We start from the raw sequence: 21642 nt of genomic DNA, 5'->3' as shown, positions 1-21642 counted from the left end.
GTTCACTCCGTCCTTGTGGACCACAGTCTTGATGTCTTATTCCTGACGGAAACGTGGCTGACTTCAGGTTCCGACACCGACATTATCAACGCTCTCCCCCCAGGATACCTCATGTTCCATCTTGATAGGCCGGATGGGAGAGGGGGTGGAGTGGCCATTGTCTATAGAGACACACTCTTATGCAAAGCGGTAGACTGTGGCATCAACAACGCTGAAAGTTGTCAGTTTACCCTTTGCGTCTCCTCCACTGTCTCTATCTCTGGTCTCCTTGTGTATCGGCCCCCCGCTACGTTAGGGAACTTTGTGGATTCTTTCATGGAGGCTGTTATCCCCTTGGCTGCTGCTTCGTCCAACTTTGTCATTCTTGGGGATTTCAACTTCCATTTTGACGACCCCAATGACGTAGTAGCAAGGGATTTTTTAAGTTCGCTCAGGGCATTGGACCTACATCTAGTTAATATGGGAGCTACTCATATTAGAGGTCATCAGCTTGATGCGGTTTTTGCCAATTCTGCGAACCTACTGGCTCTCCAGATGCTGGCTCTCCCTTGGACTGATCATCATCTCATTCCGTTTAGCTGGTTGCTGGGGAACCGGAGTGACCCCGCACCAAGACAATATATTGTGGAACGACTCTGGTCGAAGCTCCCGGTGGACAGTTGGGCGGAAGAACTGGCTAAAACCTGTCCTCACCCTGTAGATGACCCCAACATCGCTGATCAGCTCTTGGGCGAATGGCTGACTAATTCTCTGGACTTACTGATCCCGAATAAAAGGAGACTTGTCAGGGAGAGAAGAACTGGCTCTGCCCCCTGGTATACCCCTGAACTTAGGTGCATCAGAACCTCTTGTAAAAGGCTTGAGCGTGCTTGGAGGAGAGAGCAGACGGAAGAAAGCCGGGCCAATTACAAAAGGGAGCTGAGGAAATATAAAAGCGCACTGAAGGACGCTAAAAAGATTTTCTTTAGTAACAGGATTGAGAGAGCAAGCAATTCTTCTGGAGAATCGTTTAAAATCTTCAAGGAACTCCTGAAAGCCCCAGTCCCTCCAGTACTGTATGATAACCCCAAAGAAAAATGTGAGGAACTGGCCAGTTTCTTCCATTCTAAAATAGAGAAAATCTTATTTTCCTTACCCACTATTCCTCAAAGCCATGAACCGGTTACTAGCCGCACAAGTCACTCGATTGAGCTAGCATCTTTTGGCCCCTTCTCGGAGGAGGAGGTGACAAAAGTCCTGTTGGAGATGAAGAGTGGCTCCCCGAGTGACCCTGTTCCCATAAAATACCTCAAGTTCGTGGCTAACACCTTGTCCACTCCTCTGACTGATCTCTTGAACCTCTCACTCGCTCAGGGCACAGTGCCCCAGAGATGGAAAAAGGCTGTGGTGAAAGCCCTATTGAAAAAACCAGGACTGGATCCATCCAATTTGACCAACTTCAGGCCTATTTCACTTCTGCCTGGTTTTTCGAAAATTGCAGAAAAGTTGGTCAACCGTCAGCTCTCTCACCATCTTGAGTCTAACCACCTGCTAGGAGACTCCCAGACTGGTTTCCGCCCCGGCCATGGAACAGACACTGCCCTGCTGGCAGTAGTGGAGGAGGCAAGGAGCACTCTGGATACAGGAGGGTCAGTGGCAGTGATCCTCTTGGACTTGAGTGCTGCCTTTGACACCGTGAGTCATCAGGTGCTCCTCCAACGTCTGTCAGAGGTAGGTGTCTCAGGGACGGCCCTGAAATGGTTGGAATCCTTTCTTTCTGACCGTTTCTACCAAGTCTGGGAAGGGTCAGAGCAATCTGCCTTAATCCCTCTTCAATGTGGAGTCCCGCAGGGCTCATCGCTGAGCCCTACCCTATTTAATATATATATGACTCCACTTGAAAGAGTGGTCGCCCCTTCGGGGGTGAAGATCATCAGCTACGCTGATGATACTCAGCTGGTGGTGGGCCTCACTCAGCTGGCGGAACAACCTGAGGTGTTACACGACTGCCTTGCCAATGTTTTTCGTTGGATGTCTATCTCCGCTCTCAAGCTTAATGGAGGTAAAACCGAGCTGATGCTCCTGGGCAACTCCAGCCCCTCCATTATTGATAGCTGCTGGCCCCGGTCTCTTGGCGACCCACCATCCCCCAAGAAGGAGATCAAGTCCTTGGGAGTATGGTTGGAAGAAGACCTGTCCTTCAGGACTCATGCCAGGAAGACCGCAGGGGTTTGCTTTGGCTTACTGAGATCAGCCCGAAAGGTGCTACCTCTGCTTCCTGATTCAGCAAGGAAGCTATTGATACGTGGCCTGATTCTATCGAGGCTCGATTATGGGAATGCGCTGTTTCTCAGTGCTCCTGAAGCGACCTTCAAAATCCTCCAACAGGTGCAAAACGCAGCTGCGAGAGTCCTTATGGATGTTTCCAGAAGGCAGTCTGCTGCCCCGGCCTTCAAAGCGCTTCACTGGCTCCCTGTGAAGGAGCGGGTGAGATTTAAAGCGCTATGTACAGCCCACAAAATTCTACATGGCAAAGGCCCCCCCATCCTTGCTAATATGGCCCGTCCTTACAAACCCCCACGTCTGCTACGCTCGGACCAAAAACACCTTCTTCAGTCAGCGAGAGTAAGAAGAGCTCGTTCTGGGGGCAGGCGCTTCTCTGTGCAAGTGGCCTCCCTTTGGAACTCTCTGCCCCTCAAGATTCGCTCAGAGCCTAAGATCCTACCTTTTAGGAAACTCCTTAAGACCCACTTGTTTCCTTAGCAGTGATTAGCTGTGTCTCTCCTTCTGATCTTTTGCGCCGGGATGCCCCCGGGTAAGCTGAGCGCATTATAAATTTCATATTATTATTATTATTATTTGCAGCTTCCTGTACTTTGGTTCTGCTCTCCTACCCCTCACTATGGATCTGCTCCAGTGTGTCTGTTTCTGGTATGAGAGTGTTGACCAACTAGGGGCAGTGACAGCTTTGCTCACGTTGTTGGTAGGATCAGGCTCACTATACACCATAGTACAGAGAGGTGTATTTCTTAACAACTGGCCAAGATAAACCCTGATGCCAAAGGGTGAGTGTTTGAAAGGCTATCAGGGAGATAATATTAACGTAGTAGGTTTTAAGTTATTAAACATTCAATTCTCTGAAAGGGAAATAAGTGGTAAAGTGTATAAAGCAAAATCAGGTCCATCCATATTAGATTGTACACACCAATATGATCTGAATATTGTGGTTAATCCTATAGCCTCAAAATAAGTCTTTGTAATCAGAGAAGTGAATCTGTAATGAGTTCTTAATAAGTATGAGAGCGTGTTTGAAGACAGAGTTGGAGAAGCCAAATGATATGTTCATAGAATAGCGTTAAGAAAAGTGGCTTCCTTATTGGCTGTGTGCGTGAACACGAATGGATAAAGATGGCCGCCTCCGGTTTTGTTGAACTTTTCTGGCGATTAGAGAGGCTTGTTTAGTAGCAACCAGGGACTCACGTTATTGCTTGGCGAAGTAATTGGATAGAGTCTTCACTCTTTGTCAGTCTTTCACAAGACCCATAAGGTGTGAGATCCCTTGACCATGGAACAATTACCTGATCTCTATGATATCTTCCAAGGAGAGGTAGCAAGTGTTACAGAATATGGAGCCTTTATAAAAGTTCCAGGCTGCAGAAAACAAGGCCTTGTTCACAAAACACAGATGTCTGCCTGTCGGGTGGATAATCCCTCTGAAGCGGTGGACGTTGGGGAAAACGTCTGGGTTAAAGTGATTGGAAAGGAGGAAACTGATGGCAAAATGAAACTCTCTCTGTCCATGAAAGTTGTCAACCAAGGAACAGGAAAGGACCAGGACCCCAACAACGTTGTCCTTGAGCAGGAAGAGAGGAAGAAACGGGAATTCCGAGATTACAGCAAACAGAAGATCACCTTGGAGGCTGTTCTGAACACCATCTGCAAGAAGTGTGGCTGCAAAGGTCATTTTGCAAAAGACTGCTTCACGCAACCTGGAGGCACAAAGTACAGCCTTGTACCAGAGATGGAGGAGGAAGAGGAGCAGCCCAGTCAACCCAACCAAATAGAATCTTCTTCAAAGAAAAGAAAAAAGGATAAAAAGAGCAAGAAGAAGAAGAAACACAAAGAGAAGCGCCTCTCTTCTGAATCAGAGGCGTCTGACAGCTCAGACAGTGATGCAGGTGAGCTCTCAAGCAAGAGGGGAAGGCACGTTGAGAAGCACAAGAAGCTGTCAAAGAAGAAACACAAGAAGGAGAAACACAGAGACTCAAAGAAGGCCACGAGTAGAGACTGACTGTTTTTTGTCATCTACTGGACACAGAAATGACCGTTTGATGCACATGGTGATTTTTTTTTACCATCCCTTCTCTGGTTTTAGCCATTTGTATGACAAGTTGCCTCAAAATACATTCAGATTTTGTGGACAGAGATGCTCCTTCCCTCCTCCAATCAGACTACGTGTGTTTGAAGAGTTCCATCACTTTTATTGCTATTGTCCTATCATATTGCTCCATGCAGGTCTACTCCATCCCGCAAACTGGATGGCCATTAGATTAGTTTTGCTTATCACGTCCCAAGTGGAAAGGACTGGTCATGAACAAAATATGAGGTTTTGGCAAATATGCCTGTTTTGTGTTCCTTTACAATGAGGTCTATTTTATAAGATTAGAAAACTGAAAGGTGCAAAGATATTAGTTTAATGTGCCATAAGTCTATATATACTTTTCATTTGTTTTATTTTGTAATGCCAACAATTCCAACTAAAAGCAGATTTACAAGAAATGTTTGTTCAGACTTTAAGTCTATGGCAAATGGAACTTGTCCCCCTTTGTGTGTTTCACTACAGCTTCATATCTTTTGTAATATTATTTCTTATGGTTATGGATTAAGAGCTGGGTTGCAGTGAGGTCGAAGTTAGGCATCTATTGCATCTTCTTTGAGCTTAAGGCTTGTTAAGGATCACTAACGCTAGGGCAGGCAGCCATGTCAGGCGAACGTTTTACAACTATTAGATAGAGCCCACCCCACCCACAGAGATCTTCCAAAATAATGAAACTTGAAGGATGTAATCGTAAAGTCATAAATCACCTGTGGATTTTTTGAGTTGCAGGAGCATCGGAGACCGTTTTAGAGAAGCTTGGAAGATTCTCGGAGTGGTGTGGTTGAGAAAAGTGGGATGAGCTGTTCATCAATGAGGGACTTTAGGATGGAAAAGGGGTGAGAATATTGTCCTCCTAGGAAGTTGCCTTTAGGCTTTTAAGTACTAGGGTGCAGGTGTACCTCTATTCCAAGCTTTTGATGATAAGAAGATATCCCTCTGATTTGCTAAAATATCAGAGAAGTTAGCCTCTTCCAGTCCTTAGGCACACTTACAAACAAAATAGACATATAAACAGACCCAAAAGACAGTGAAGGAGTTAAATGCGTTAAGATATTGAAGAGGTCTGTCGTGAGTGGCTGCAGCATTGGCCATTTGAGTCTATCCTAAGTGGGGTTGTATAGAAAAGGGAATGTGTGGTTTTGGATGGTGCATGATGCCTTATTGTGTTGATATTCTTAACAATGTATTTCTTAATTTAAACTATTTTTAATGAAAATAAATCAGATATGAAAGCAAACCTAAATTTGTAGACAGTGCTTTGCACCTTGTGCATAACTGGTCTAGCACACACAGACAATACCTAAAGTATTACTGTGGATTTCCTTGCCATGAGTGCCGCACAATCCACTGTAGTAAATCCCACTCTACTAGTGAGAACCTGGCATTATGAGGCGTGGATAGCCTCGCATGTGGGCACTGAGAAACTCCCATTCCTTCCTGGAAATGGTTGGTAATTACATGATGGAAGGGGATCCAATCACCCTCAGATTTGGTGGAAGTTTAAAGGAAGGGCTTTTACCACAAGAAAATATATTTTCCCCACAGAGAAGAAATTCTGAGTTTGTAATTATTTAAGAATTGGGTTTGAGTGATTAAAAAACATTATCAAGAATGCAGATTTCCCTTTTTGGCTTTAACAATGATGGTCCTGGACTTTGAAAATCCTGATCTAGAAGCTATTGAGCTCTTTACCTGATTTATCTTGTTAGAAAATGTGTTTGGTGCTGATGTACGTCAAGAAAATGAATACAAACTGCAGCTACACGTGTTGTAGCTGTACACGGTAAATACTGAGTTAATGTGTTTTACTGCTAATTTGAATATGCCACAGGAAAGCAATTGCAACCAATATTAAACAATTGAGTTATCATTTTTACCGTATTGTTTCAGCCATTCCAAGTGGGAATTGGAGCATGTGGCCTACCCACAAATTGTACATTACTTAGATAAATACGTAAATGCAACTTAAGAGATCTTTTGAAAAAACTCTGGAAGAATACCACATAAAAAAGCTATTTCTAAATATGGAGGAAAAGGGTGGGAATCGCTGATTATGGTATGTTAACTGTAAGATTGTGGTTGAAGAAGACTGTATGCAATACCATATGCATGGAGGAAATTAAAGTAATAAACATCCAGCAAAAAAAAAAAAAAAAAAAAAAAAGAAAAGTGGCTTGGCCGGTGAGATCTACTACTCGTTGAGTCTCAGTAGCCATTAGGAATGAGGCAAAGGCTATGTTGAGCCAGATGATCAAAGATCGAGTAATCGCACCAGTGGAATGGATCTCTCCTGTGGTTATCACCAAGAAAGCACATGGATCGTTGAGATTTTGTGTGGATCATCGAAGTCTCAATGCACATGTTGTTTTTGATTGTTTTCCAGTTTCCGACATCAACAACAGGATGTTGATGTTATCTGGAGGTAAGTACTTTTCAAAGTTAGACAAGAGAAGTGTCTACTGCCAGATGAAATTCCATTAAAAATCTAAGGCACTAATGGCGTTCATCGTTTACCAATTTCGGCTGCTAGTGTTCTTTAAAGTCTAATGTCAGATGTTCTTTCAGGACTCAAAAATGTCATGTTCTTTCAGGATGATATCGTGATATTCAGTAACTTTATTGAAACACAAAACAAGACACTGGAACCATTTCTGAGTACAATTGTGATTTAGGCCTTACAATTTGCAAGACAAAGTGCAGATTTTTATAAAGTGAAATAGAATACTTAGGGTACGACAGGGCGAAATTCAGGTTGTTCATAGGCTTGTTAGAATATTATTTTAAGTTCATAAATGTTTCCCACACCAATCAGAGAACTTGAGAGTATTATTGAGGAAAGGGAGAAAGTTTGAATGGGGAGAGGAGCAACAGTTAGGGTGTAGATGAATGTGTAAAAACCGTCTTAACAGAAGATGCAAGTGCCAAGGGAATTGAAGTGGTTCTTTTCCAGTTGCATGGAAGAGTGGAAAAGCCTATGACTTTTGGTTCTCAGTCTCTGTCAATTGTTGAGAGAAATTACCCAGTCATAGAATGAGAAGCATTAGCTTGCAGTATGGGTCATCACTCATTTTCGTATTAATATATGGGACATCAAAATTGTACTACTGACTGTTCACAAGCCATTGTTGAGGGTATTAAGACCATGTGGAAATAGTAATTGCTCAGCTGCGTTAATGAGATTAGCAGCTAAATTTCAAAAGTGTAGTTATGTGCTTGAGTTTATTCCTGGGTGGAAGAATAAGATTGTGGACTGTTTGTACAGGTTACCTGATGTTACTGTAGAGGAATGCAATTTGGAGACGAAGGCGTTTGTGGCAAGTGTAGGGGATGCCATGGAAGGGTTTGTAAGATCTATATCTAAGGACGATTGGAATCAGTCAGTGAGAGAAGATAACACTTTGCATGTAGTAAGTGTTTTAACAAAAAATGCAACAAGCGGGAAGAGTACACTTCTTAAAGGGGCTTGACCATATTATAAGATTGACGGTGAGTTGTTCATGTGTGAAGATGGTCAGAGGCGACGGGTTTGTGCCTCGATGTGGTATTAGGGAAAAACTCATAGCATTGGCCCATGAAGGACATTTAGGGAAAACCGTGAAAATGAAACACTTGAAAGAAAGGTTTTGGTGGTCTGTTTAGATGAGCAAGTCAAGAGAGGGACCATGAACTGTTAAGTGTGTACGGAAGCAGAGAAGCGACTGAAGGTAGGGTTGGATGTGGTGAGTGATGACCAGCACTTATGTGACACAAAAATAATGTTGGATAAACTGTGTCTGGATTTTCCTGGTCCATTTTTGCTTGTACTTGAGCAAGAGAGGCATGCGGCTGTGTTGGTGGATGTCAGTTAGAAATGGGTTGAAGCCATATCCATGAGCAATAGCACCACTCAGACTACGGTTAGTGCATTGAGAGAGATTTTTAGAAGAGAAGGCATTCTATCCGGCTTGATAATGGACAATGGCATGTAATTGCTGTCTGTCTGGAGAGATAAAAACACTTTTGAATGGCTGTGGTATCGAACATTTTCGCCATCTTTATACAATCCACAAGGCAATGCCACATGAAAAGGTTCAGCAGGTTGGTTAAAGGAACCATGGAACTGGCTATAAAAGTTCAAGATTGCAGGAACAGGAAGCAGTAAGAGAGGCGTTATAGGGCACATTGCACTACAGTAAATCTGTTGACTGGAAAGTCACAGTTTAAAAATGATGAAGGCAAGGTCTCCTGGAACAAAGTTTGTTCCAACATGGATGCCTGCAATTAAGTTGGAAGGAGATGACAGACATGCAAGTTACACAGTTGTAGGACATAGAACATCAGTAAGTGATTGCTTTAAGGAGAAATCTGGCAAATCAGACCAAGGCTTATCCAAGTTCAAGGGGTCATACAAAGTAAGAACTGTAGGTGGTAATTGAGTAAGAATAGTCAATAGTCAGATATGGAATTTGAGATGGGTAGCTTTTTTTCAAAAAGGTAGAATGCACAGAGAAATGGAGGAGGATGGAGGGCGTAGTGTATGGTCATTTATTGATGAATCAAAGTTGAATGATTGCATTGGAGAGTGAATGATGGACATGGAGCAAGCTGCCTGATGTCTGGAGGCGGAGCTGCAGGTGATAGTACAGGTGATAGTGCCTCTACCATTTGTTTAACTAATTGCACCGGGTCTTCACCAAGTAGATAAGAATAGGTCAGGTCACGCAGATCACCAAGGTGGTTGGATAAATTTGTAGGCAACTTACCTGTCTAGCTAACCACTGGCATCCTTACCGGCCTCTAGGTTATACTCTAGCGTATGCTGTACATTTATGTCTTCGTTATGATTTTGTGTATGTACGTCTCTTCAGAGTTTGAGGCCATTTTTTTCATATCATGTACCTGTGAATTAGTTTGGTTATAAAACATGTTCTTGTGACACATTCATCCAATGTTTGTTTAATTGCTATGTTTTGTAAAAAGAGAGAAGATAAGTTGTAACTTTAAATCCTTTGGAATTATAGTATTCTTGATTTACTACTGTCTCCTTCCAATCACAATAAAAAGAAACCTTTGCAATGCATGTCTACACACTATATCTCTAACATATTTCCCTACACCATGTGTAACTACACAGAACTATACAAAAGCAGTAATTAGGTGAGGAAAAGTTGTTTTCTTTGTACAATTATGCCAAGTATACACTTAGAACAATATTATAATGTAAGCAATGCTACTTTTAGTGTAGCTTTCTCAGCCTAATAACACATTTTCTCATGTTGATCAGTCACATGTCGGGACATAGCAGGATAATTGTATTGGCCTTCCAGACTGGAGTACATATCTCAACATTCAGAAAAAACACGGAAACACAGCTTTATTTTTTGCACATTTCTATTCCCATCATTTTCGATTTTTTTCAAATTAACCACAGATTTCCTGGGGCACGAGAAAGGTTATTACCTTTACCCTAACCCTTGTATAAGTGTCACAAAGCACAAAAGGGTTTACCCAGCCCCAGCGCCTCCTTGAGTTCTACACAGTTTAAAGCAGAGTTGGCCTGACATGAAAGGAACATTGTCTACACTATTAAGGAAAACTATTCTTTTCTTAGAATCACATATTATCATGTGCCATCATTGAGATTAAAAGCCTTTACTAGAACATCGGACAGATATAGGACAACTAAATCATATTCCCCAATGAATACCAAACTGCAGGGGCCAGTATGTCTGAACTGGTCAATCTTAGTCAAGATTTCCTCTTGACAGGACCATTCATGGGAGCCAAGGTTTCAACAGAATCCCCTGAATCAAACACTGCTAATTAGTAAATAGGATTTACGACCCACTGGCCAGCTGTTGGTATCAGTTAGGGTTTAGAAGCCTGTACTAATGGTTGTGGAATCAGGATGACTGGCAACATGTACCAGAATGCCACCCTAAGGCACAGAGTGAAGAGGAAATTCTCTATGTCCATCTGGAGATGGTTTGAACAGTACCTTGTAGCTTGTTGTTGAAGGTTGATACAGTTTTGCACACTCTCAACCCAGGTCTACATCTCATGAGCTCCAAACCTCGTAGTGTTGAAGAAGTTTTATTCTTGAAGCTACTTCCTAACAGGCTTCGGGCAACTGGGAACCACTTTTAGTCCTCTTGCTCAAAGGATTGCTCTTTTTCGCTTTCATGGGATTCTGTTTCATCTTCTTTCATGTCTGGGCACCATAACAGAGCTTCTTTAGGTACACTTGATCTTATCCTTTGGGATGACAACTGCATGTTTATGCTGGAAGATTCTCCTTTTCAGAGTCCATGTGAATATCAAGCACTTGGGTCAAGTGGGGTAGAATTTGTTCTTCTTTTGGCACATTCAAAGAAAAGTGGAGTCAACAAAACCACAAGCTTCGCTTAAAAATTACTCATTCAATTAGCAGGAGGGGATATTTCCTATGATTTCCGTCTCGTTCCCGGGCTTTGGGCTGGCATTGTGGTTTCACAGATTGGGCCCAGACAGCCTCTGCCCACTTTTCATGGTAACTAGGCTGCAGCCAGCGCAACACAGAAAATATGGAATGTATGACTTTCAGATAGAGTGTAGGTAAAACGGACTTGACAATGGGACAGATGTGTGTTTTTTCTGCCCTCATGACTGTATAGTTTAGGTCAACGACACAGGCAACATAGTATTGCAGATTGCAAAAACCACAGTGGATAAAGGCAACCTGCAGAGTGGCCTTCATTTTGTGCAGACCTATAAATACCATCTCATCTATGGACACCACACTCCATGAACATGATCTTATGATCATATACACTAATCACTGTAACACAAGGCAAACAAAGCCCAGCTATCTGAAATTGTGCATTTTGTCACAAAAAAAGTGAACATTCATGAAAGTAACCTGAAATAGCATATTCTTTTGTGAAATGTGTTTGCTAGTGACTTGCATGAAAACTGAACGTGGTGTAATTCAAACGTTACACAATAGACTAGTAGGTAACGTTTTCAGGAGAAAATGTCTCTTGCTGTGGTTGTACTGTTACAACAAGCCATTTTCCGCTCTTTCCGGTCTCAAAGGGCCGAAATGCACATGAAATTTCACACCTGCAAAATCTTAAATAATTCACACAAAATAAGCATAAATCTATCCATTTCAGAATACAAAAAGGGGTTATCTACCCTAACCACCAGATCCCTGCTGGCATCTTAATTTGAACACAGAGTGTCCGAGTATTCCTGATATGGAAAGTAACAGGAATTACCGGCATCATTGGGATAACAAATTTTGTGTGCACTATAGAAAGAGCAACTTCCATACTGAAACAGGTCTTACCTGAGAATATGAGAGTTTCTTAATATTTTCTTAACAACAATGTTCATATTTCCTGAATTTCTGATTTCTTTTTGGAGTTCAGTTTTTAAATCTTCTGCATATCTCAGATTAAACATAAATAATGTATTATTGTTATGATATACTTTTACCAATGCAATAAACTTATTTTTTACATTAAATAAAATTACAATTTTTATATCTTTTCCATATCTACAGTTATAAGACAATAATGTCACATTTTTACAAGTTCCCGTTATTATAGTCTGTTAAAACATGAATAGTACGGAAAATGAATGATTTTTTGTATTGGCAATCATTAATACATATTTAAGAAAATAGGAGCTTCACTAACATTAACTTCAATAGTGGCAGCAAGAAAATTGAAATGCGCAGCAACAAATCTGCTTTCCTAAAATAGAAAAAGCAATGTGTAATTTTGTGTATTGAATTTAAGTGCTTTCAGATTTAATGAGAGTCAGGCAGGTGAATGCTATTTCCCTATACATGTATCTAATCAAGAAGAACTTTTCTAGACATGATAGGAGTCTCAATAGTGTATGGTTGATGATGTATGCTAAAGAAAAGTCTTATTTATTGTTATAAAGCCCTCACCCACCAACCTAGTTGGTGGCATGCTTCATCATCGGGCTCACCCGATGACACCAAATGTGTCCGGGGTGTGCTTCAACGCCTGTGTTACAGCGGAGCAGGTATGTTACTGAGTGTGCAGTGTTGGTGACGGGAAGGGTGATAGATTAAAAACTGTCCAGTGGTCCCATTACCCAAAGGTTTACTTTAATGTTTGGGCCTCTGGTAGTAATAAAAACAAGGTGTTGGATGTAGGTGGAGTGGTATTAGGGTACTCCTGCATCCAGTGGGTGGTCTACATGTTTCAGCCAGGCCGTATTCTATAATTTGGCTTTCCTCAGGACCTTTGTGATGTGTGAGAGTATGAACTATGCTACTAGTCGTGTCATAGATCAGAACAATGTGTTTTGCATGCGCTAAGGTGCACTATATGTAAAAGGGGGCTTCCCTCTCAAGGCATTCCTGTACAGAAAAAACATACAAGACAACACAAACATACAGAGATGGGAATTAGCTCAATATGCATAATCAAGTCAAGTAATTGTAACCATCGCATTTGTGTGGATTGCGGAACTAGCGGCGGGGTGAAGTATTTACAGTGAAAACCGATATATGCGATAATGTGAGTGGCAGTATCGGTAAGGACAAAGTAGTGAGAAGGAAGAAAAATAACTTAGTTCTCACACAAGCGTTTTGCTGCGAGTGCCCCATGAGTTTCCCGCAGGGGTGCTGGCTCTTAGGAGAGAAAAGAGAAAAAAAAGTTGGTGCGGTGGCCATTGGTGATTGCTGAAAAGGAAAGGTCTTACCAGATCAGTCGCGGCGTGGCCTCTAGAGCATGGGTACTCATAGTACGGCCCGTGGGCCGCCAGCGGCCCGGCAAGCCTTTCTTGGCGGCCTGCGGACCTTGCAGACATCGTACCAGTGTTTCTTTTTTTTTTTTACAGTGTCAGCAAACACAGACTCTGCTCTGTGGGGGCCGGGCGATTCAAGTGATAGTCCGAGTGGAGCTGCAGGGGCGCTAAGAAGAGGTGAAATACAACAAAGCCTCATTATCATGCAAATGGTCTCTTAAAGATCTGTGAAATACTCGGGTGGGGCTGTGTGTGTGCCCGGGAAGGGAAGCTGCCTCGGCTGCCACACAAGCGGGGGTGAGGTGACAAAGAATGACAGAGGACAGCAGGGTGTCAGAGTCGGGTGAGGTGACAGAGGGTGACAGAGGGCAGTAGGGAGAGACAGAAACAGACAGAGACAGATATAGATAGAGACAGAGACAAATAGAGACAGGGACAGACTGACAGAGACATAAGCAGATAGAGGCAGAGACAGATAGATTCAGAGCCAGATAGAGGCAGAGACAGATAGAGACAGGGGCAGACAGAGCTAGATAGAGGCAGAGACAGGGACAGACTGACAGAGACAGATAGAGGCAGAGATGTATAGAGGTAGAGACAGACAGAGACAGACAGCGATAGAGACAGAGAGAGAGACAGCGAGAGGGACTAAGATAGAGGCAGGGACATATAGAGGCAGAGACAGATAGAGGCAGAGACAGATAGAGGCAGAGACAGATAGAGACAGAAACAGACAAAGATAGAGACAGACAGAGACAGATAGAGACAGGGACAGGGCAGACAGATAGAGGCAGAGACGGACAAAGACGGAAAGGGAGACAGAGAGAGGGAGACAGAGGGAGGGAGGCAGAGGGAGGGAGGGAGGCAGAGGGAGGGAGGCAGGGGGAGACAGAGGGGGAGAGGGAGACAGACAGAGGGAGGGAGGTAGAGTGAGGGAGACAGAGAGAGAGGGAGACGGAGAGAGAGGGAGACGGAGAGAGGGAGACGGAGAGGGAGGGAGACAGAGGGAGGGAGACAGAGGGAGGGAGACAGAGGAAGGGAGATAGAAGGAGGGAGACAGAGGGAGGGAAACAGAGGGAGAGACAGAGGGAGGGAGACAGAGAGAGGAAGACAGAGGGAGACAGAGAGAGGGAGACAGAGGGAGACAGATGTTGGATGCTTTGTTTGAAGCTACGTTGTAGGTTGTAATGCAAGTCATTGGAGGCCTGGATGTTTCCCGTGTGATGTCTTCCAGAAGGGCTTAGTGGTTTTGATTGCGGGCTTGCTTTTTGGTTTTCTGGATGATTTTCCTTGGGTAACCGCAATCCTGTAGTTTTGAGGCAAGGGCAGTAGAGTGTTCATTGTAGTCCCAGATCTGGCTGCAATTCCTGCGGATGCGTAGGAATTGCCCAATTGGAAGATTTTCTCTAAGGGTCCTCGGGTGGAAGCTCGAGAACCAGAGGAGCGAATTCCTGGCTGTAGGCTTGTAGTACGTGTTGGTGTTGAGTGTACCCACCTCGGCTGTTATGTTGAGATCCTGAAATGCCAGGGTATTGGGGCTGGATGTGCTGGTAAAGCAAAGGTATGGGTCTCTTTCATTAAGCCATGGGAGGAATGACGATAGGGTAGCGGGAGTACCTTCCCAGATCATGAAGGTGTCGTCTATGTAGCGACGCCATATTCGGATTTTAGAAGAATATGGGTTGGTTGGGAGGTTATGTGTGTCTGTTCAAAGTGGTGGACGTAAAGTCCTGCCACACTGGGGGCAAAAACGCTCCCCATGGATGTACTGTTGGTCTGTAAGAAGCATTCCCCCTCATATACAAGGTAATTTTCTTTGAGGGCGAGTTTTGCGCATTCTAGGATGAACTCTCTTGGTGTGTGGTATTCCCAAGGTGTTTCCATCAAGATGTCATGCAGTACTTGTAAGGTGGTGTCCTGGGGGAGACTTGTATAGAGGCTCTCTATGTCCAGTCCCACCAGGAGTTGGCTCGTTGGGTCAAAACTCAAGTCTTTAATGATGTTCAGTAAATGCTTGGTGTCCTTAATGTATGTGGGTGTCTTCTGTACCAAAGGATTTAAGAAAAAATCACAATACCTGGAAAGGGGTTCCAATAGCGAGCTGATGCCAGACACATTAGGGCGTCCTGGCGGGGGTCTTGTTTCTTTGTGGCCCTTTGGCACTGTGTAGAAATATGGTACTTTGGTGTTCTTTGTGCATAGATAGTCTGCCTCTTGTTTGGAGATATGTTGTTCGTCCTCTGCTTGCTCCACTAGATTTCTGATGGATGCTTGTAATGTCTTGGTGGGCTCATTTCAGAGACATCTATAGTTCCGTTCGCCACTAAGGAGTCTGCGACATTCCTTGTCATAATCTGTTCTATCCTGTAGAACGACTCCTCCGCCTTTGTCGGCTGGTTTGAAATCGAGTGTGGGATTGTCTTGCAGATTCTTGATGATCTCTCTGTCCATCTTTGACAGGTTATTGAAAGATCCTGTGGAATCCATTTGTTCAACTTCATGGTAGACTGCCTTTCAAAAGTGTTGATTTCTACTGGGACAGTAGTGGGTGGGGGTATGAAGGTGGATTTGAGTTTGAACCCCGTCTCGTTGGTGTTGGTGTTATCATCCATCGTTTGATGTTTCTCAAAAAAGGCCTTAAGTTTGAGTTTCCTAAAGAAATCAGCTAGTTCCATATGGAGCAGGAACTTGTCCAGTCGGGTAGTGGGGACAAATGAGAGTCCTTTGTTGAGTATGCTCTCCTGCTGCTGTGGGGGTTAGTGGGGTGCTAGACAGGTTGAATACTAGTGTGGGGGGCATTTCCATGTCGGGTCCTGCAGGTGCCTGTTTGTCTTGGGATCCTAGAGATGTCCCCTTGGTCCGGGTTGTGGTGCCCGTGTTTTGTTCCGGGTATTGGCATTGACTGGTTCTTCTTCTGCTGCCCAGTGTACTTGTTGGTTGTTTCGCCTCCGGCCCCGAGATCTGCGGCCCTGTCCTAAAAAGGCGGTCTGAGATTGCCTTGGAAGAACGTGGGTGGTCCGAATTGGTACATTTGGGGCCAGCCGAAATACAGTTTTTGAGGAGGGGGGCAAAGGTACAAAATAATGTCCTTGTGGTGGACTGTGCCACGGTTGTTGCCAAGGTTGTTGGCGCCCCCTGCCCTTGCCCCTTGACTTTAGGGAACCGGCGCTTGAGTCGCTGGATATTGAGCTGCTCTCTCCTGATGTTTCACTGGATTTATCTGTTTTGTTTGGTGCTACATAGTTGTCTTCTGTGTAGGGGTATGTCTTAACATAGGAAAACTTCTTCAGGTATTTTTGGAATTTTGTTATTTTGGCTTGGGTTACGTACTCCTTGTATTCTGCCATCTCTTTGTTTTGTTCATCCAGTTTCTTCATTAATCCCATTATGGTGGTTTTGAAATGGCTTTCTGTGGCTTGAATATCGATTATCATGGCATCAGATAATCGTTTGGCGGTTTTAATGATGAGCACCAGCCAGTTCCTGGTACAATACCAGGCGATCTGGGCCCAGTCCTTCCTGAAGGTGGCATCCTCCAGGAAGATTCTGGGGGCATTGGTAACAAGAAGTCCACGTGGGGCTGTGTTGGTGCATAAGTATTCTGTTTAGATGAGGCCATTTAGGATGGTTCTTATGCAGTTGCATTTTTTCTCTGTGAGGGTGTCCCAGTCAGTAGTTTGGGCTATGGTGTTGGAGATGTTAAAATCTGCCAGAAAAGAGGGGTCTGCGAGAATTTCACTGACATCGTTTTCAGTGTATATTAGGCCTGGGTTCTCCCCCATGGCTAACAATGGAATGTACGCTCTCACAGCTGTGCGCTGCTAGGAATTATTATGTATCAAAGTGAGAGAGAGGATGAGAGGACTAGTCCTTATCCCCTGGAGTAATGTATCTAATCAAGAAGAACTAGTCTAACTAGACGTGATAGGAGTCTCAAAAGTGTATGGTTGATGATGTATGCTAAAGAAAAGTCTTATTTCTCGTTATAAAGCCCTCACCCACCAACCTAGATGGTGGAATGCGTCCTCATCGGGCCCACCCGATGACACCAAATGTGTCCCGGTTGTGCTTCAACGCCTGTTATACATTACTCCAAGGGATAAGGACTAGTCCTCTCATCCTCTCTCACTTTGATACATAATATTTCCCTTTACCTTCCATTCTGAGTTTTACGTGACAAAGGTGGAGATCACCACCTCTGCAGCCAGCATCTCCACCTATAGGGATGGATTACAAATCTACTTGTAAGTTACTTACACCAAAAACTTTACTGTCATAACTTCAGTTATATGAGCTTCCACCATTTTGTCTAAGGTGTGGGGGGAGGCTTAGAAATCCTACTACTGAGTAGAAATTCCACCCAGAATTGATGAAAATCATCGATGCTTAGGTCTCAGTCTAGATGAAGGTGGAAACGCACAGGGCCTTATTACGATGTTGGTCGGAAAGCCTCCGACCACTGGTCAGAGGCTTTCCGACCGACATGATAGTTTACACTCCGACTGCTGAATTACAATGTTGGCGGTCGGAGTGTAAACCAACTGAGGAACTCTAATCAGTTCCGACGGGCTCAAAGAGCCAGTCGGCCAGTAGAAAACCGGTCATAATCCCTTATGGATTGCGTTTCCGCAGTCGGGATTATGATGTCGGTATCTGAAAGCCTTTCCATGTCAGCGTTTCCGACTTGGAAAGGATGTCAGAAAGCGACTCTGGGGGCCCCTAACAGGGGCCCCATCTCCCCTGGACCTCCCGTTGTGGCCCTAGGGGGCACCCGTGGTGCCCCCTTCACATCCCTGCATGGTGTGGCAGGCACCATGAGGTGTCTGCACAGTGCAGGGTTGTGCAAAAACTTCCATTGTACAATGGGAGCTTGTGCTGCGGGGAGTTTCGGACCGCCACACAAGCTTCCATTGTAAAATGGAAGTATGCGACTGCACAATGTGCAGAGGTCAGTCAGTTTCACATTGTAGTATCCTAGTTTCCTGTTCATGTTTATGTACACCATTTTCCACCACATGCTCAGCCAGTGGAATGTCACTGTGATGATGTATTATGGAATGTTGGGAGTCTGTGAAGTAAAGCCACAGTTGAGAATGGGCTGAGCAGCATGCTGGCTGCTCCTGGTGGGGCTAGTTCGGGACCTGTACTGGACTTATCTATCTGATCTACATATCCTGTAACCTACTTCACAAATCATCCTGAACTACAACAACCTGTCTGGACTTGGTTACTACACACATCCGCGGCGATGTCAGTTGGAGGCAACTCCGACCAACATCGTAATGAGGCCCAGTATGTGGAGAGCTCCGAGGGTAGATTTCCCTTTGTGAAAAGGGCCCAAAATACACAATATATTAAAACATAAGCCTATTCAATTTTAACAACAATAAACATAACTAAATTATTTTCATGAAATTATATAAAATGCACTATATTTCTGTAAGAAATTGGATTATTGATTGAAGAGGATAAGAATCCCCTTCAATAAATAATGATCACAATCCTTCTAAGGGTGAACCACAAAAGTCACTAAATAAAACTGTGCGTTAGCTAGGCACAAAAGCAGTCATGCTTAGCTAAGAGACAATGTGTAAAGTATCGAAGCAGCACTCAAACAGTAGTGAAGTGGAAACCCCCCAAAAATCCCAAACCTATTTAGAAAACTAGAGCATAATTTAATAAATAAAATGACAGCAAAGCAACAAAAATCCAATCATAAGAACCAGAGTTACGGATTTTGAAAGTTTATGGCTAAAAATAGTGTCAACTGCAGGTACTTGGTCGTGCAGGACCAGGACAAAGTCACAAGTTCAGACTAACCACAAAAAAATACTTTATTGTATAGTTAATAAAAACCATTACAAAATATAAATACGACAATATGTTAAAACATAAAAAAAATTACACTACTGTGAAGATAAAAACAGATGTCATTCTACTGTAAGGAATAACATGTTCCAAATTCAACAATTTGCTAATGTTTTTTGCTTTTTCTCAAAATGTTCAATGAATTTAATTGTCCTGCAAATGAATTGTGGGTCTACTGTACATAAGGTTTGTATGACAGCGGACCGACATGTACGTATTCCATGCTCCTTGAACTTGGTTTTTAACCAATTCCGACGTTCCTGTGTGAGAACCGGGCAAATACAAATTAGGTGGATAAAGTCTTGTCTTGCTGCGCCACATAACCCGCACCCTTCACTTTCTTGGGGCTTCCACTTTGGATGCTCGGCATTAGTTGGAAGATTACCCAACCTTATATTAAGGTATTTACGTTTAATAAAAGGCGAAAATGCAAGGTCCAAGACGAGCGCCGGCACTAGTTTTTTGTAAGAATGAATTGTCATCCAGGCATGTGACCGGTGGCTAAAAGCTATTTTGTCGTCCAACAATGAGTGTCTAATGGCTGCCTTCCTGTTTGAATGAAGGTACTGGGAGCTTAGTTTCCCAGAGGCTAGCCAAATTTGTTGACTCTATTGACGTTTTAAGATACTTGGCGTGATTTGAGTTTGGATTTTTGGTGATTGTTTCCCACATGGCTCGATAGAGCATGATCTCTTGGTTCATCCAGACATCGTACCAGAATTTTATGGTCTCGTACTTTCTCAACAGCACTTGAGATTTCAGGCCGAATTCTAGTCTTACTTGGGCCAGTGATGCGTTACTTGGTAGCGCAAAGACATACTTATAGATTTTCATTTGCACTTTATCCAAAAGTTGTGCACTCTTGCCATGATGCAGTATGCTTCCGTAAGCTATTGTTGGGATTAATTTAGCTTTCATTATTGTTAGTTCAGTTGCTAGGCTCATAAAGGCATGCATTAAGGCCATGCCCTTCTTTTCCATGCTGGTGAATTGTGCCTGGAAATTAAGACGCTTGTCCAACAGTATCCCAAGATACTTGTAGCTTCCAACCGCTTCCAGTTTAACGTTTTCTATTAAAAAGGTTGGTGGTAATTTATGATGTCGGGTTATGACCATGGTTTTTGTTTTGGTGCTATTTATTTCTAGCATGTTCTGCTTTGTGTAGTGGGTCAACTCCTGTAGGAGGCGTTGCAGGCCTATTCTTGTCTGGCTTAGCAGGACCACATCGTCGGCATAGGATAGATGTGTTACACGAAGCATGCCCACCCGGGGAGGATGTGCGTTGATCAGGTCAAGGCTTACTGTTAGGTCGGCCATGAATAAGTTGAAGAGATGGGGAGCCAACACACAGCCTTGCTTTAATCCGTCAAAGGTGTGGATCTTCCTAGTTAGCCTTTGCCCATTGTTAATTTTTACCTGCATCCAGGTGTTACTATACAGGTTGATAATCGGCATTAGGATTGACTCCGGTAAACCCTGCTGCTTCAATTTGGCCCATAGTAAATTCCTATTAACACGGTCGAAGGCCGCCTTAAAATCGACGAAACAGGTATATAGGTCCCGATGGTTATGTAAACTATTCTCGCCAATCAAGCACAGCGCCATTGCATTAGCCATTGTACCTGTTCCGCGACGAAACCCTGTCTGGTTTAACGGGATCTTACTGTTCGTGTCCGACCATTGTGCTAAATCAGCTAGCACCAGGGAAGCATAATATTTTGCCTCTGCATCGATCAGGGCAATTAAGCGATAGTTTGTTAGATTTTTGCGGTCTCCGCCTTTATAGATGGGGTTTATGATGGCACCCCTTCAACTTTCCGGGACCTGACCTGAGTTGCTGATTGTCCGGAACAGAAGGTTGAATTTGCATGCCCAGAACTCGGGGTCCTCTTTATAGATCACCTGCGGGATGCCATTTGGCCCTGGTGCGCTCTCTTGCTTGCCTTTCTTAATTATAGATGATATTCGTCGATCGTCAACTGACCACATTGATCGATCCAGGCTCTCCTGGCTGTTGGACATGCCATTAGGGCTGAGAGCAGGCTTGCTTTCCTGTACCATATTTTTTGAGAATTCGGATACCGTTGTAGCCATCGTGACCTGATACTCCACTGGCTTTACCGAGAATGTATCGACTATGTGCTGAGCCCAAACAGTTTCAGGGATGCATGTCATGCTTATGGGTTGTGCTGCTCTATTGATGGAGTTGACTTGCATCCAGAACGCCCTGGAGTCTGCTTTTTTTGTGTTATACACCAATTTAGCCCAAAAGTCATTGGTTTTGTTCCTTTTTTCCATCCATACTAGCTTTTTTATATTGTTTCCTTATCAACCGAACTTCTTGCCAGATGCCTTGGTTCGTCCTTGAACCCTGTATCCGTCTTGTGAGTTTTTGAAGATATTTCTTCATAGCTAGTGTGGTTATTGAGAGTTTAGTTTTGGTCGTAGGACTGCTCTGCCTCTTTGCCTTACTGCTGGATCTTGGCAATATTTCCAGGAAATTAGCCCAGGTTTTTGAACATAAATCCTTCTCTGCCATGATTGTTTGTAGTAAGTTCTTAGCATCCAACGCTATTTGAGGTAATGTGATGCTTGTCCACTGTAACCGCTTCAGATTAATTGTTGAGAGTTGACCTGGTATGGCTGGCGCATTTGCATACCTGGGGGAA

The 21642-nt window shown here is 43.6% G+C and overlaps 1 protein-coding gene and 1 pseudogene across 2 annotated transcripts in view; one reads left to right on the top strand and one right to left on the bottom strand.

The window, feature by feature from the left end:
* LOC146798941 (exocyst complex component 3-like) overlaps positions 1 to 21642 on the bottom strand; it is a 243595-nt gene that overhangs the window by 60662 nt on the left and 161291 nt on the right. The window contains exon 6 of the mRNA XM_085626310.1: positions 11667 to 11768. Coding sequence (XP_085482436.1) covers positions 11667 to 11768 — 102 coding nt within the window. The remainder of the gene's footprint in view (positions 1 to 11666; positions 11769 to 21642) is intronic.
* Positions 3262 to 5594, top strand: LOC146798943 (zinc finger CCHC domain-containing protein 17 pseudogene; annotated as a pseudogene). Its single transcript, XR_014968810.1, has one exon. The product of XR_014968810.1 is annotated as a zinc finger CCHC domain-containing protein 17 pseudogene (transcript).

This window comes from Triturus cristatus, chromosome 9 (assembly GCF_964204655.1).
Source record: "Triturus cristatus chromosome 9, aTriCri1.1, whole genome shotgun sequence".
Lineage (NCBI taxonomy): Eukaryota > Metazoa > Chordata > Amphibia > Caudata > Salamandridae > Triturus > Triturus cristatus.
The sequence above is the reverse complement of the archived record's forward strand: the minus strand, read 5'-3'. Positions and strand labels throughout refer to the sequence as shown.